At 44.9% G+C, this 17,518-nt stretch overlaps 1 protein-coding gene across 1 annotated transcript in view; it reads left to right on the forward strand.

Annotated features, from left to right (window-relative positions):
• Pappa (pappalysin 1) overlaps positions 1 to 17,518 on the forward strand; it is a 237,274-nt gene that overhangs the window by 28,907 nt on the left and 190,849 nt on the right. The window contains exon 2 of the mRNA XM_078048072.1: positions 3,095 to 4,157. Coding sequence (XP_077904198.1) covers positions 3,095 to 4,157 — 1,063 coding nt within the window. The remainder of the gene's footprint in view (positions 1 to 3,094; positions 4,158 to 17,518) is intronic.

Consider the following 17,518-nt stretch of genomic DNA (forward strand, 5'->3'; position numbering starts at 1 on the left):
TTTCTCTAAACTGCAAACAGAGGTGGCCCGAGCCTCGGAAGGCTTCTGAACCGAGGGCACCCTACAGATGTGTAAACATCTTACCTTGCTAACCAGGCAAGCGGCCTTCCAAGGGCAACAGGAAAACCAGGGGCTGGGAGCCCCTGGCAAAATAAAAACCTGCGGGAGAGAGAGAGAGAGAGAGTGCAGAAGATTCTGTTTCAGATTTGAATTTTCTCATTAGAAGACCCTTCATTTTCTTTTCGTGGCAGGACGGAGTAGACAGGGGAGGGAAAGAAGCGGAGCTAAGATACGGGGCTGGACATGAATGTGGTGACTTCAGCAACCTCTGCTACTGTTGATTCCTGATGTGCAGAGAGATCTGGGGCAATGGGATCCAAATTTGGAGTCCAGTCTTTGTCTTTGGAGGGAGTTGGCAGGGAGGTAGCCTTTTATATATAGTCTCTTAGTATCATCTAAGCTGATGGGGATTTATGATTTACAAGAAGGGCTTGTCCGTGAGATTGAGGGGACTTGTGCCTTCATTCCAGCTCTTAACCAATTAGGCAAGATACCTTCAGGGCACCTACTCTCTTTGGCTTTGTTGCATTTTATTTCTGGTTGTTTCCTACTTTTTCATCTTTGATGTTACTCCCAGACCTTCCAGCATCTTAAGAAGGAACTCTTCTTTGGACAGCCATTGTATGCCAGGGACTCTATACCCACTATGTCATTTAAGTGTGACAACATATGAGGGAATTAAGGTCCACAGAGGGGAAGTGACTTTGTCCCTGATGTACTGATAGTAATTGCTGTCATTAGAATTCAGGCAGATTATCCTGAGTCCAAAGATCCTGCCCTTTCTCCCCATACCAAGAACACATTCTGCCCTCTGAGTCTCTCTGTCCTTCAGCCATGGAGATAAAAGTATTGTCTTTTACTCTGTTTGGTCCTTAAAGTCCTTGCCTTGTCTCTTTGCCCACTCTGTTCAGAATCACATGTCCCGTGCTTATTCATGAGACACTAATGGAAGGCCTGCTGCAGCAGGTGCTGGACAGGTTATGGAGATGATGACCCAGACGTGGTCATCACTCTCAAGAACACCCAGTCTTGCAGAGAGGAGGCAATGGGAAGTCACATAGGCAACTCTAGAACCGGACAGCCAGTGTCAAGTTTCCTAAAAGTAGAACAGGTTCAGTGGAGGGAGTGATTTCTACTCACAGGGCTGGCATTGGAAATCCTGGAATAAGGGAAATCAGACTGGGTCTGAGTACATAATGGGGAACTTCATTCAGTCCCCTGCTTGACCACACAGAGAACCAAGACCCAGAAGATTTAATTGGTGTTTTGCCAAGGTCACCATAACCATAAGAGCAGGATGACTGTGGATGGAGACTCTGTCCTGAAATATGGTTCCGCAGGGAATGGGAAGAGAGGTGTAGATGGGCCTAGATCCTCAGCCAAAATCCTGGCTGTGTTAGCAACTAGCAGGGATTTACATAAATTCTCAGGTCCCAGAGCCACAAAGGAGTAAAGACTGTGTGGGCCTCCTCTATTGATTTTTCTGGACACTCTCCATGCTCTTTTGATGAGCATAATGGCAGAGGCACACTCAGAGTTATGGTGACCGCAGTGATTCTCCATCTGAGAACAGGGACTGTCTTTCTAAATGAGCATCATCTATTCACTCTCATTTCCCTCTCTTTCTCCTCCCACCTGGCCTCATGCATCATCTGACACTTAAAATACACTCTTAATTAGAAAGTCCTCTTCCCTATCCAACAGCTTTGTTTGTGCCAAGGACACTGGGTATATTCCAGAAAGGCTAGGAACAGGGGATTGGTAAGTATAAAGATAATTAGATCCAGAGAGTATCCACTAAGCTACTTCTTAACATTCTCAGAATAAGTCTAGGGATGCCTGGCTTGGAAAGTCCCCAAACATTTAGCTAAAGCATGTGATACCCCCCAGGTAGCTGAGTGGTCCAAATCCCTGAGGCATGAGTAAAGGGGTAGGAGATCCTATGAAACTAGCACACAGGACAGTGAATTCCAGAATCTTATAGAACTGGGATCCACTTACCAACCAGTTGACCCTGACCCTGTCTCTTCCCTTTCTTTAATTGCCATATCCATCTTGACACAAATTAGAAACTTAGTGTCACTGATGTATTAGCTGAACTAATACATATACAGACCTTGACACAATCTCTGGCCTGCAAAGAGGCTTGGTGGACTCTGCTCTAATGTACTAATAATAATTATCTAGGCATTCCTGGCCTCTTCTTATGTTAAGAGGGTGCACGTGTGTCTATGGATTATATATGGATTAGTACTAGAGAAAAGCATGCTAAATTGGGTCTTAGGAGATTTGTCAATGATCCCACGGAATGCAACAAACGCTTTCCATTCTATGGGTCTCAACTCCCTCACCCAGAAAGAGAAGGAGTTGGAGGTGATGATCTTCAAAAATGGTTCAGCTATTAATTGTCTGCCTCTCTTTGGGGGTGCACATTAGGGCTTAGCCAAGAATCTTGTTAGAAATAGCCCTTCTCAGTCCTTGGCCCTCACTTTTTTAAGCCAAGTTTCCACAGGGTTGACACCACAGATCATTGAATGACTGCTAAGTGGATCCTAGGGAATGCCCTTTTAAATGAGCACCTTCCATTTATCACCGCCTCCCACTATTCCTCCTTTCACAACAAATATTATACTACAATTAAAATACTCTCTCCACTGGTCTTCTTTCCCATTCAACTCTTTGCGAAACCAACGGTTTACAGGTTTTTATTACCACTGTTCTTCTTAAGTTTTCTTTCGGGGTAGCACGCATTTTTCCAAAGTTTTCTTTCATGTGCCATATTGAAAAATGGCAGTAAAACGGCTTGAATTCAAGTTGTGTAGTTAGACGGCTTCGAATGTAGCTCCCTTGCCCTCTCAGTCCTCCAGCCTTCTCCTTGCCCTTGGGGGGGTCCCAGAGGCAGGGTCCCACCAGGGCAGTTTGAAAACCACTGGTGCAGAATATCCTGATACATATTTAATCAGAGAAAAATAATTTCCCCACCTTCTCCTTTCATCCTTTATTCATTGATCTTTTTTCCTTTGGGGTCACACAGGGCTGTATGACAAATGCTCTTACACCTCACGAGACCGAGGATGGGTCGTGGGCATTCACACTGTCAGTGATCAAGGCAACAGAGACCCACGCTACTTTTTCTCCTTGAAGACAGACCGGGCCCGGCAAGTGACCACCATCAATGCCCACCGCAGCTACCTCCCAGGCCAGTGGGTATACTTAGCTGCCACCTATGACGGTCGGCTGATGAAGCTCTATGTGAACGGTGCCCAGGTGGCAACCTCTGGGCAGCAAGTGGGTGGCATATTCAGCCCGCTGACCCAGAAGTGTAAAGTGCTCATGTTGGGAGGCAGTGCTCTGAACCACAACTTCCGGGGCTACATTGAGCACTTCAGTCTATGGAAGGTGGCCAGGACTCAGCAGGAGATACTGTCCGACATGGAAACTCATGGCCTCCACACCCCTCTACCTCAGCTCCTCCTCCAGGAGAACTGGGACAATGTGAAGCGCACTTGGTCCCCCATGAAGGACGGTCACAGCCCCCGAGTGGAACTCAGCAGTGCTCATGGCTTCCTGCTGGATACGAGTTTGGAGCCCCCTCTGTGCGGGCAGACGCTATGTGACAACACAGAGGTCATCGCCAGCTACAACCAGCTCCCGACTTTCCGCAGGCCCAAGGTGGTGCGCTACCGCGTGGTCAACCTGTATGATGATGACCATAAGAACCCCATGGTGAGCCGCCAGCAGGTGGACTTCCAGCACCAGCAGCTGGCCGAGGCCTTCAAACACTACAACATCTCCTGGGAGTTGGAGGTGCTGGAGGTGAACAAGTCCTCTCTGCGCCAGCGCCTCATCTTGGCCAACTGTGACATCAGCAAGATCGGGGATGAGAACTGTGACCCCGAGTGCAACCACTCGCTGACTGGCCATGACGGTGGGGACTGCCGCCACCTGCGCCACCCTGCCTTCATGAAGAAGCAGCAGAATGGTGTGTGTGACATGGACTGCAACTATGAACGGTTCAACTTTGATGGCGGGGAGTGCTGTGACCCCGAAATCACTGATGTCACCAAGACGTGCTTTGATCCTGACTCTCCACACAGGTAAGACCCTCCTGGGCAGAAGATGCCCAGTAAAGAGCTGAAAACTCTGCTCCATTTTATAGATAAGATCCCCTGAGGCCGATAGGGTGAGGACAATTTGGTCATGCAGCAGTTTAATGACCAGGGGGAGTCTATGGCCCAGGCAATCAAGAGGACCATGTGCAAGCATAGTTCATTATTCATCTTGAGAATTTCCCATTGGTCCTGAAGAAAGACTCAAAGCCCTGTGTTCTCAAAGAACTCAGTTTTTATATTGGTTGGCACACAATGAGTACAAAAAGCTATGTACTATGTATAATGGAGTGGTTTAGAGCTTTGCCCTTCAGTACAGAAGTCTCTTGCCACATGTGACAATTGAAATTTAAAACAGTTAAAACTAATTAACATTTAAAATCCAATTCCTGAGTTGCATGAGCCCTATTTCCAGTATGAGGTCACCACAGGTGGCTAGTGGCTGCCATACTGGATGGAGCAATATGGAATATTTCCAACATCATGGCAAGTTCTAATGGACAGTGCTGGTGGAGCTGGAGTCGGTGGGGTCAGACAACCAGAGCCTGACCTCAACTCTACCATTTTCTTACTTTGTGACCTCTTAGAAGCTTCTAAGGAAGTTTCTTCGTCTGTAAAATGGGAATGAATATAGCACCTACTTGGTTCAAGTTGCAGTGGGGACTGAGAGGATGTATAAAGTGCAGTCTCTTGCCATCAGTGGCTAGCACATAATTAGCTCTTGATCAGTGTATTTGTCATTCCTTGTCTAATGAATGTGAGTGTATGGTGTTGAGGGGGTGGCAGAGGAGATCCAGAAAAAAGTTGACTTGCACCTTGAATATGAGACTTCTTTGGAAGAGGTGATATGTCAGCAACGTCTTCAAGACTAGGTGCCATTCGAGGCATAATAGAGCAAGGCTAGAGATCTAATGCACATGAAGACTGTAAGTAATAAAATTGTACTGTATTTGGGATCCATGCTCAATGAGTGGACTTGAACTGCTCTTGACCAACATAGGCACGTATACACAAAGGTAACTATGTGAGATGATGGATATTTTATGAGTTTCACTATGGTAACATTTTTATTATCTCCATGTATCCCAAAACATCCTGCTGTAGACCTTAAATATAAACAATAAAATTCATTTTTCAAAGATAGGTATAATTTGGACAGCAGAGACTAGGGGAGAAGGCAGGACACTGGAGGCAGGAGGAACTGCTTTAAGAAGGCTAAGAGAGGACCCCTATCTGATGCCTTGCTTAGTCTTTGTCATGACCAGTAACTCCAACCTGGACCCCAAAGGTGAACTCACCAGTGACCCGTAGTTAATATGAGACCTGAAGAAACTGGTTTTAATCCAGAGAGATGGACTACATCTATTTTCCTGTTTTTCCCAGATTCAAGCTGAACTTTCCCATTCTGCCCAACACACAGGACCCTGCACTTGCTGATGGCTGTAGCACATTTGCCGACCTCTGCAGGTTTTCTGCTGACGCTTCCCTTTATGTCTCTGTCAAAAGAGCAAGGGCCTCCTGTACACAGGCAAAGTACCTATGTGCAGAGGAATGACAGTGCTTCCAGGGGAATGTCCTGCCTGGCAGCCAGTCAGGAAGCACTTCAGCTCAGCCTTCTGGCACCAGGAGGGCCCCTGGACTCTCACCTTGGCGCCGTGACATGTGAGAAGCAGCCTTGCCATGTGGCTAGTTCCTTCCAGGTCAGGTGGCACCGTGAGCTCTGCTTCCATTTAGTCCTTGCCAGAACTTTACAAGGGAGAGAAGATAGGCGTTAACCTTTGTTTGCATTTGACTGCTGAGAAACAGAGGAAACTTGTTAGAGAGTGAAATGACTTAGCCAAGTTCACAGATGAGAAAAGTCAGTAGGTGAATCATAAATGAAGTTCTTCTGTGATCAGTGTAATTTGTGTTCTATTAAAGCCAGGAACCAGGAGGTACCTACGTGCCAGAGCAGAGTGGGCATAACTGAAAGGCAGTCACCCATTTGTACATCCATTCATTTGCTCATTCACTCATTCATACAACAAGATGTTCGTTCGGTCCCTGCTAGGTGCCGGGTAGGTAGGGACCCTTGGCTTTATTTTGCTGAAGGAAATCCTGGATTCAGAAAGATGAAAGGATCTAACTAAGGTTACCCCACTAACATATGGAGACGTTGGATTCAAACCCAGGCCTACTGACTACAAAGCTCCCACTGAAGTGGGATATTTTTAAATTCAAGCAACAATTAGAGGTAGAAATAAAGGACAGGGGTGACAGGCAGGGTGGCTTTACTAAAGGCTTGGGAGAAAGCTGATGACAGTGATCCATCACTGGGTCAGGATCCAGGGAAGCTGGCGTTTGCAGAGCACCATGCTGGTGTGGAGGGGCTGTGGGGCCCCATGTTCCAGATAATTCACAATCAGCAGACAGCACTGGTAGGTTCCAAAGGCCTCCGCTGGCCTCAGTCATGGCACTGCATGCCCGGAGCACCTGTGAATGACCATGTGTCTGTGCTGTGACCACTCATGCCATGGTCTATTTGTTTGCTGGCTGGCAAAACTATGTGCCCCACCAGGCTATGTGTCATCTCCCTATGAGGCTGGGGGTTACAGGGTTCTGGCCAAATCAGCTTTCCTGGGTGAAGAGAGAAACCTGTGGAAGAAATAGTTTCTTTGCAACCTTAAACAAAAGGGTGAGAGGGAGGAAGGAAGGAAGGAAGGAAGGAACGAGGGCAAGAAAGAAGGGAAGAGGGCCAGCACTTCTAGTAGAAACAGGGAAAGTAGGTGGATTTTAATAAAGAGCTGAAAGCAAAGCTAATGCAGAATTTGTTCTGTCTCTACCTGTAACTCTAGCTCTATCCCTATACCTATCTTTCCATGTCTATCTTTACCTCTTTTTATGTCTCTTTCTTAATGGGTAAAGAGAATATTTAAAGCTCTACTTCTTAACCTATGGCAAAAGACAGGGATTTTTTTTTTCACTAAATGTCTCAAACTAGTATCTTTTTCATAGACAACAAAAATGAACTGATACAAAAAATGAAAGTCCTTCAGAATCCTGCAATAATGTCAGGTTCTCGAAAGGTTTCCAATTGCTGACTCTCCATTTCTGTATTCTCTGTGCCATGGGCAGCTCATGGATGGCCCACTTTGAGTAGCACTGATTAAAATTCATCGTTCTCTCAAATTCTGTGATACTTCTCCGGAGAAAAATAAGATCCACCCAAAATGCAGCTGAGCAAATTGTCGGATTCCAACAGAGAAGTACCAATTCTTTTGAACACACTGAAACTCTCCCTTTTTGATCTGCTAGTCCTTGGTCCCATTGGTCCGAGATTCAGGAATGCATGTCTTACAGGAGAGTGCCCAGTTCCTGAGGAGGGTCTTCAGAAGGCATCCGAATGATGTCAGTTTTCTGACTTGGCAACATGCTCAGAGATTATTCAGCCCAACCTCCTTATATAAAGGGAGACTGAAGTCAAAGCTCACACAGTCCATTAATGGTGAAGCCTGGGGAGAGGGGTTCTAGATTCCCAACCCTGGTCATCTACTATGGCCCGGTTTCCCAGAATTGCCATGATGTTCTTTTTAGACACAGATACCTACTACCTCATATTCTGCCCTCACTGTCTTCTTCTGCTTCTTCCAAGTGCTTGGGGTTGTGAAGTGCTGAGTAAATTAGGAGGAAAATTAGATCATGGCCTTGAGTTTTTATGAGCCACTTCAGAACTACTATAGCTGCATTGGCAGTGGGTTTCCTTAGTGAGAGGCAGTGATAAGGATAGCCAGCTGAGGATGTTGAAGAAGGCCACTAGAACAGTGAGGAACTGGGAGCCATGCCATATACCCATTTGAGGATGCCTGAGCTGAAGGAGAACATTGTCACAGGGCCATGACCACACAGTCATGCCACATATGCTTTAAGTCTCTGAAGGCCTGTTCTATGGGAAAGAGGACAGAATTATTCTATATGGTTTCTAAAAGCATGGTTTCCGCGGCAGGAGGAAACTTGGAGCTGAGTGACAGATGATGGTGTCTCCAGTCCATGTGGTTCTTCCTGGGGACTGCTTCATTGCAGGTGCATGGGCTCCCCATCACCAATGGCCTGAAGCAGGCACTGATAGCCATGCACAGGGAGACCATAGCTGTGATCACAGTGCTAGTGGAGAAAGTGACCTTGTTGGTCTTGGGTTGTGCACAGCCCAGCCCAGTCCAGCCCAGCACAACCCTTTGTTGATATCCTATTCCAGGTCATGTTAGGAAACCACATGACGGCTTCTTTTCTGTCTCTTAGGCATTTATTGGGTATCCAGCATCTCTGCTATTCATTGAAGGTATTGTGATGGGCTTAATGTGTCTTGCACCATAGAGGGGCCTCCAGTTTTACAGGAAAGTTGAATGAAAGCATTATATGTCATCAGATTGAGGACAGAAGACCTGAAATGCCAGAGGTTTATTCTGATTAGGGAAAACAGGGCAGGAGGAGGGATGATTTGAGTAGACATCCAGGAATAGGCAGCCTGTTGAGGAATAGAGACTCACACTGCATCAGTCATCAGGATCTTGGCAGGGAACAGAGGGCACATTCAAACAGAATAATTAAGGAGAGTTGAAGGAGGGGCTGTTTTGAAGGCACAGCTATTTACAACATTGCAGGAAGGGTTTAGGCCAACCAATGGAACCTCGGGCTTAACTCAGAGCAAGCAAACCCAGGTAGCCATTTCTACCTTTGATCCGTGGGGTTAAGAGAAGGGAGTGACCGTGGAACCCAGAGAGAGTGGCGGAATGGAGAGGGTTTCCTGGCAGCAGCTGTGGCTCTCAGAAGAGGGAGGCAGCCACCTGACTAGAAGGGACCTAGGACAGGAAATTCCACACTGTCATTCTCTCCTGCCAGTATTTTCCATTGGGTGAACCAAACTGGAAATCACAAGGCAAAGGGACTTGATGCAACCATAGAGGCCACCCTCCCCAGGGGGTAGGGAAAAGTGGCTCAGGATGAAAAAAAAATAGACCTTCCAGAGCACAGAGGAAGCCAGCCATGCAGTGGGTAGGGAATCTGCAAGGGCAGGGCGGAGAGTGAGTGCAGGATGGAGGAGGGCGTGGAGAGCAGGGGCCATCAGGATGGCTGCGGGCCAGAATGAGAGCAGGGACAGGTTCAATTTATCTCACAGAAAATTTAATATCAGGCTTCATCCCTTCTCATGCTCCCTCCCTTCCTCCTTTCTTCCCACTTTTCCCCTTCCTGTCTTCATTCCTCCTGTTCTTCTTTTCTTCCCTCAGTAAATGTTGGTTGAATACTTCCTTTCTGCAAGTGCCATTACCACCCTTTTGCAGCTCACCTCCTGGTGAGTAAGACAGACAAGTAAACACCCCATCAAAGCCACCGGTGACGGAAGGGCCCACAGGAGCAGCCAAAGGCAGTCTTGCTGTGTGATCATCCAGTTTGAAAAAGACATTTTAGGTAAACCTTGGGTCATTCTCTCTCTTCAGTGGTGGAGACAAACCAGGTGGGCATAACTTCTTCTTCAGCCACTAGAGTCGTGTGCAAACAAGTAGAATGTACTTCACATGCCCTTCTGAAAGTGAGATGAAAAAGACTGATATGAATAGAAAGTCTCAGTGTCAAGAAATTCAGGGTCAGTGGACATTCTGTCCTCACTGAGAGAGGACACTGCAGTAAACTCACCAGTTAATTCCCTGTGTGGACCCTTCCAGATCGCTGGCTCTGGCACAGACAGGTGACCTTCAACTTTGTTCATGAGTAGGTATTCACATGGAATTAGAAGAGTGAGAAAACTTCTCTACACTGTTGTCTTGTACTAAAATGTGTCCTTCGTCTTCCTGTATTATTATTGTTGTTGTTGTTGTTGTTATTATTATATAACAAGAGCGTTCCCAAGAGTGTAGGTCTACATTATGTTCTTACCAAGTTAACATTATAGGAAGTCTTTCAAAAGGGACCCTGGTAAGTCCTGAAGTCAGCTCCTTGACCCTTCTGTTGGCAGCTGTAGCCCACCTCCGTTTCTTCACCCTGTCCTCTCTCAGGGTCCTGTAAGTGATTTCTCTTTTCTTTAGTGGGGTACACCACTTCTTTTCTAGAATGGTTTTATGGACCATACACTTTCTACTCCCCAGTTCTTTTCTAAATCTGAAAAAAATCTTTCATGGGATCGGGATTCTCAAAGCTAGAAGAAGCAAAAAAGGGGACCAGTCCCCTCTTGGTTCAGATAAAGAGAAAAAATTTTCATGAAGGAGTAACACTGACCTAGACCTCCCGGTAAGAGAGGGACTGAACTGAAGCCAAGGCCCAGGGTCTCACTTCCTATTCTGTGCTATTTCCACCCCCACTCAAAATTCTTTGATATTTTAGAAACCAGAAGTTTGAAACTTGAAAAAGTTATATCTAGGATGGTCATGTTTTCACCCATCATCCATATTTTGCTCAGACTCCTTTAATGTCCAGAGTGTGATGATGAATGCTGTAGGGATCCAAGACAGAATCTCTTGTCTTAAAGGAGCCTGGATGCTGTGGTTTAATGACATTTCGTTATAATCATTCAAAAAATGGCAAGAAGTCAGATGAGTAATTTCCAGTGGAACCACAGAACGATGAGATTCCCACGGCTCTGAGAAAAGGAAGGATCACAGTTGTTGGAGTAGCTAGAAAAGTCTTAATGTTAAAGAAGGGACACAAATAGGTCTTTAGCATGAGCAGACCTCATGATGATAGGAAAGAGGTTCATGAGATGATCAGACTCGTCGTGGAATGGGGTGGAAGTTGGAAGTGTTATGTTACAGGAAAAAGGTGAGTCTAGTTGGGACTTCATGCAGGTAGATGCTACATTTTTTTTTTTTTTTTAGGTTGTAGTTCTCAAAGAATGAGGCTGATTTGGAATGACAAAAGAGTTCAGGGGGAATAGATTTTAGCCTTGGCTAGGCAGTTTCTTAGCTATGCAATCTTGGGCAAGTCTCTTAATCTCTCTGAACCTCCACTTCCACATCTATTGAAAGAAATAATAGTATCTGACACCATGGATCATATATTAGTTTATGTGGCCATAAGGATCACATAAAATAATATCCCATAAAGAGTTCTGGGAAGAGTTAACCAGCATGCAGATGAAAGGGGACATTATTATTTTTTTTCTGCAGTAACTTCGTTCATTCTTTTCCAGTAATCATGTAAGAGAAATTGCTTGGAATTTTATAATCAGAATATCAGGGTTTATTTAACGTGACTAATATTCATTACAGCAATAACAGGAGTCAGGGTTGGTGTAGTGGAAAAATTATGCGTGTTGGAGATTGACCAGGGTTTGAATCTTGGCTCCACTCTGCCTGGCGGTCTGACCTTGGCACGTTGCTCAGTAAGAGTTGCAGGTTTCTCATCTGTTAAAATTGGGTGATAACAGCTATCCTGTGGCATGCCATGAAATGTAAATGGAGTCACCTGTGTGAAACATCTGGCTTGATGTCTGGCACATAGTAGGTGTTGGAGAAGTTCCCTCCCTTCTTGCGTGCACATGCGGACAGAATCGCCTCCCTGTCAGCACTGTTTTACAGAAACTGCCTTCCTGCAGGATCATAAAAAAGGCCTGGATGAAACTGCACTTCACAAATGGAAAGCATTTATCCCCAGTACTTTCTGAGAAAAGGAAGGATCTTTCATTCTTAAAATACTACCTTTTTTTTTTTTTTTAAGAACTGGGCTCAGAATTGGTATTTTTAAATAAAGACCACATCACTTATATTAAACTCATTGAATTTGCACGCCAGCTTATTTTGATAATGATGCAAATGTCTAACTGTATTAGGGGACATTTTTGCTCACAGAACCCTCCTGTGCAGTTTTGGGATTGGTCAAAATGGGACATGTGCCATTTTGGTTGAAGTTACTCAAGGTTCTGACCATCCCTTGATCTCACTTGAGTGTTGATATACAAATATACATGTCCAGGCTGACTAGTGCACATTTTGTCTGGTTCAGTCTGGGTTTCCTTCATGCTGTCCTTCTCGAGCCAAGTCCATCTTTAATCAGAAGTTCCCACCTGTGAATCTTGTGCACATGTCACTTTGTGGTCTTGGAGCGATGAATGCAGGGGGGAAAGGAATCAAAGACAAGAGCTGCTCATGGCTCAAAAACAGTTACCTGTGAGGAACAGGATCAGGACAGTGTAGTGAATAAATAAAAACACAAGGTTGGGAGACAGAACATACTGGGATTAAGCCATTTAACCGTTCTATAACCTTGCACAAGACTCGGTTACCTCTCTGGGAAATTAAGGATGAAAGGAACTGCCTTCGGTAGTTTAGAAGACTCAATGAAATTCCACCCTTTAGAAGAACACCGGGCACACAGTGCATCTGAAAATAATAGTGTTTAGTCTTATTTTGTTTTGTATTGCTGGGATTGTTTGAGGATTTCCCTCCTCTGGGAAATCTGCTGACCTCCTACATGCATATCCCCAAATTCCTAGCTTCCTCTCACTAGCCCTTTTACTGGGATCTCAGGGCTGTCCTGGGAGTCAGAGATGGCCTAATCCATCTCCCTCTACTACCAAGAGCCCTTTTGTTTTAGTTCTCACAGGTTTCATCTTTTTCAAGGTTTGTTTTACTTCCAAAAACCCTGCACATACTAAATTCTAATAGATTCCTTTTCCTAAGAGATGAGCGACATGCCACACTAAGTTTATGTATTTCTATCAAAAATCAAAGGCATGTCTAGGATCCCAGTTTGGGGTTCACTGAAGAATGAGAAGGGCAGGAAACAGAGGCCAAGGAGAGTGCAGTGCCTGCAATGTCCTCGGGGCCACCCCCAGCAGCTGCCTTCTGGCCTGACACCCTTGCCCCAGTACACCCCAGTCCTCAAAGTTTGCAGGTGACAGTTAGGATCCTTTTAGTGGAACATGCCTGACAAGTTTCCCCCAATAGACCAGGATCTGAGGGTTTCCCTCTCTCACCCCTTTCCCAGATGCATATTTCCAACTCCAGGTTCCTGGTCACATGGGAGCACTAGGTGCCCTTTGAGGCCTCTGCTGTAGGTTGGTGGGTTTTTTACGATCGGCACACTAAGCCTCTCATTGCCTTTTCTCCATCCACTGGAGACACTGACAGCTTGCACACTTGATCAGTGTCCTTCCAGGTTAGAAAACCAAGCCAGGGGGCAGAGGGAGGGAGGGTCCAATGGACAATAGTGAAAGCACTTCCCTAAATTGATCACAACTCAGTATCTTCCTTCAAACTCACCACTGGGTTGTTTCTGACTCCTGGGAATCAGGGGACCTCCACACCTCTACTCTCACTTTCTGGAAGTGCACAGCTAGCTGGGAGCAGTTTGCTGACAGGTGCACTCATGTGAGTGGGGTGGGCTGGAATTTCCCTGTTTGGGGAGGGAGATTTCCTTTCTCTTTCCTCCTTTCTCTTTTCTGTGCTCTAGGTTGTTTGAGGGGTCTGGTGGTGAAGGGGCAGGGGCACTGTCTTCATTCCAAGCTTCTCATGTTTATGATTTCCGCCCCTTTGCGAGTTCAGACTGCCCCCTGCTGCTCTCAGCCTTGGGTTTGGCTTCCACAGAGGGCACTGGTGACCCTAACTCCACAAAAGCATGAAGTGTCTGAGAGTCTTACAGAGGGTTCAAGGAAGATTCCAGGTAGATCTCTTTCCCATGAGAATCCATGTGAGAAATACACAGTTGGCTGTGATCTAGCCAAACCTGAAGGAAAGAGGTGATGGATTCTTCCAGTAACTTTAGTGGCTAACAATGAAGTAAGGCCCTTCCCTTACTTCAAATTCTTCATCTGTAAAATGGGACCATTTAAGGTCTGCCCCTGCTAAGACCTTCTCAAATCAGACATTGGAATCCTGGTTCCTGGCTTGTAGGGTAGAGGCCTACACAAGCATAGGGTAGAAATGAAAGGCCTGATATGTTTAAAAGGTACAAATAAAGCCACGCGTTAACACAGAAGATACCTGTAGAAGCAAGAGATAGTCCTGCCTTCAAAGGATTTGCCAGCCCCGTGTCTAATAGGGTGCACTGTGTTCCGCGTAGCAATGAAGGAGCAATTATGCTTCCCGACAAGTTGAAGAAATCCTACTCACGTCACTGACATCCCAACAGAGGCTTAGCAATGGTCCCCCACACTTGGGCAGTCTGCACATCTACTGTGTTGTTCACCCTCAGGTGCTGATTGTGGCATCCTCTTCCAAAATCAATTTAAATCTAATTCTGCTTCGAACAGCCTGACACAGAGTGTCAGAACCCTTTCTCCATATTTGGATTCTTTCATTGTTGCCTGAGCCTCTGAACGTCTCCGTCTTAGCCCCAGAAAAGGCAAAATTTGGAGAAGTTATTAGGTATGTTAAAGGTCACCCAGAGAGACCTGTACCCAATGTCATGATTGCATTGCTTTAATTTTAAATCAATTAGTTACTTGCCTAAGATTAGGTGATTTGAGTAGGGCCATGATCCAGATTAAATTCCAGATGTTGCCGTATTGACATAGTGGTGATGACATCATTCTTGATTCATCCTTCCAAAATTAATATTGTTTAGGTAGCCTTTACATCAGTCCCATAGCCAATATGGCTAAAACCGAGAGCCAAAGTACACAGTCTTCTGAAATAGCTCCTCTATCTAAACCATGGTGACGGCTACAACTTGTGAAATACATGCGATTTGCCTTTGTTTAATTGTGTTTCAAGCATAAGGCAAACCACAGGGATATCAGCGAGCTGGGCACATTCTGCTCAGTGGTCACTTGTACTATTTATCAATTGTGGTTTTGATGCTCTGAGAAGGAATTGAGGCGATGGGAAGAGAAAGCTGTGGATCCTTGAACTCCATAGTTCTGTTGTGAAAGCCATAGTGTGACATAGGATGGTCACATTACTGTTTTGGTACTTTCAAACACAAGATGATACTTCAAGTGATTGCACTTTCTTCCCTCACAAGAGATCCCTCATGCCTTAACAGCTGCTCTGAAAATTAGTACATTCTGCATCCCCGACACTGTCAAAGCAGACATTGGAGAACCCTAAATAAAGATCAGAGAGAAGGGATTGTTGAGCAGCGTGTGTGTGTGTGTGTGTGTGTGTGTGTGTGTGTGTGTGTGTGCACGCACATCTGTGTACCTGCCCACTGTGGACCAGACTTACTAGTGTTTGTTAGGAATACTACATTGAATGGTATGCAAGAGCAGGTATGATTTTTCTACCTTGGAATTTCCTGCACATAGGTTGGTAGCTAGTTGGGTAGGTGCTATTATGGAGAGGTCCAGGGTACTAAGGGAGTGCAGAAGATGGGAATCTGATTGAGAGGTGAGGTGTTCCTGTGGTCTCTAGGCCGAGTCCTGGGGGATGACTTACATTAACCAAGTGGACATAGCTGAGCTCGCCAAGGTGTTCTAACACTTGGTTCCACCCTAGAAGTCTCAAAGGGTTGTTTTCAAAAAGGTAAATAAGAAAAATAGCAGATGTGTAGTTCTGGATAAAATAAACCCATTTAAAAGTAAAGTCCTTTATTTTAAGAATATTTTATTCTTTCTTTGTAGTACTACTGGAGAGAGTATTCCTTTTAGGTGCACTTATAAGAGACATCATTGACAGTGGAGTTTTATTCCCTCTTAAATCCTCTCTCTTTTCTTCAAGATTAAAAATCTCTATTCACTTCCACCTTGACTCTTGTTTAGCAATCCCAAAGTCTGAGAACCTTTTTACTGTCCCACCTGCTTCTCAGAATCAGTACCCCCTCCTCCTCGAATCCTCATTCTCAAGATTCTTCATCCTACCTATTGCTTAGTCTCATTATGGTCTTATCCCCAGAGAGGTACAGGCCAGTGACTTTTCTAATGGTTTACCTAGGCAACTCAGCAGAGGGCATGACCTCAGAAGAGTCCGCCTCTTGCTGGACCTAGGGTTGGAACACCAGTAAGGGGTCTTTGCTGTGTAGCATGGAAAGTTCTATAGACCAAATTATAAGCCAGAACCACCATTTCAGCTTCTCTCCCTCCCGCCCCACTCAGTGTCAAACCCTTTCCATGGATACTGTTATCTTGGATGTTCACATGTCTGCTCTCCATTCTGCTCGACCTCGTCTCTGTACTTGTTCCCCTCCTCTAGTCCCTCACCACATTCCTCCCGGAAGCTCTTTGGGAAAGATAAGCCAGATCTTTTCGTTTTCTTCTGTAAATTGTCCAGGGTCTACTTGGAACTATCAGGACACCTTCCATTCTACAAAACCTGGAATACGTGATCTTTTCTGATGTAGCCATTGCTGCTTCCTCCAGCAATCCTCACATATTCCAAGCTTTGCAGTCCTTGCAAGTGAGGGCTTGTTGCTTATCATTCTTCTAGTGCTCCTCCCAGCCTCTGAGTTTCTGAGGAAGTGTCATTTTCTCTGTTTCTCACAGTTGCACCAGTAGCCAGCCAAAGTTCATTCTTTGCGTGAAAACCAGTGGTATCTTACCCACCTTCAGTGGGGTATGTGCATTGCTCTGTGCTCCCTCCACACCCAGCAACCCCTTTATCGAAACACATACTGTAAAAGGATATGAGAGACTAACTCACCAATATGGTCTGTTAGTATTCAACATACCAGAGGTCATAACCCACTTCTGACACCCACGAGTGGAGGGGATCTTGGATAAGTGTGGAGTCACCTCACCTCGCTGTAATGTCTTCATCTATAAACTGAGGACACTCATCCTTACCCCTTCAGGCTTTTGTAAAACTTCAAAGGGGTTATATATTTTAAAAGGACTTAAACAGTGTCAGTATATAGTTAATTCCCCCATATGGTAGGAGTTATTAGTATTATAACAATATGTTGTGATCATCCAGTTACACATCTTCATTCATAAAACTTTTAATTCTTTTGATAATAAAAAATTTCTAGCCTTAAAACATGGTATATGATAGAATATTCACAAATGTTGATCAGTATAAGTGGAATGAATGAATGAATGAATGAATGAATGTTATGTGAAGAAGGAAGGAGAAAGAAAGGAAGGAAAGTAGTAGGTCATTTAAGAATGACTATTCAACAAATGAATGAAAAAAATGAACAGTTTTTAAATTAGTCTTTGATTGAAATGTTATAGTTTCCTTGTTTGTGTGTCAAACTTCCATTAAAAAAAATGCTATTATTCTGGAAATCAAACATTCAGGGTTCTCAGAATTTAATAAATTCCCCAAGCATCTTTCCCTGTGTCTCTTTTTATAGAGAAGAGAGGCAAATTTAGGCATTTCTGATGATGAAACTAAGCAAGAAAATAAAGAAAGCCCAGCTTATGAGGGCCCTTGGGATAAAGTACAAAATTCAGGTTTTAGAACTGGTCACAGCTTGGAGAAACCTTGTTATTTGGAACAAGGATA

The sequence above is a fragment of the Ictidomys tridecemlineatus genome, chromosome 4 (genome assembly GCF_052094955.1).
Source record: "Ictidomys tridecemlineatus isolate mIctTri1 chromosome 4, mIctTri1.hap1, whole genome shotgun sequence".
Lineage (NCBI taxonomy): Eukaryota > Metazoa > Chordata > Mammalia > Rodentia > Sciuridae > Ictidomys > Ictidomys tridecemlineatus.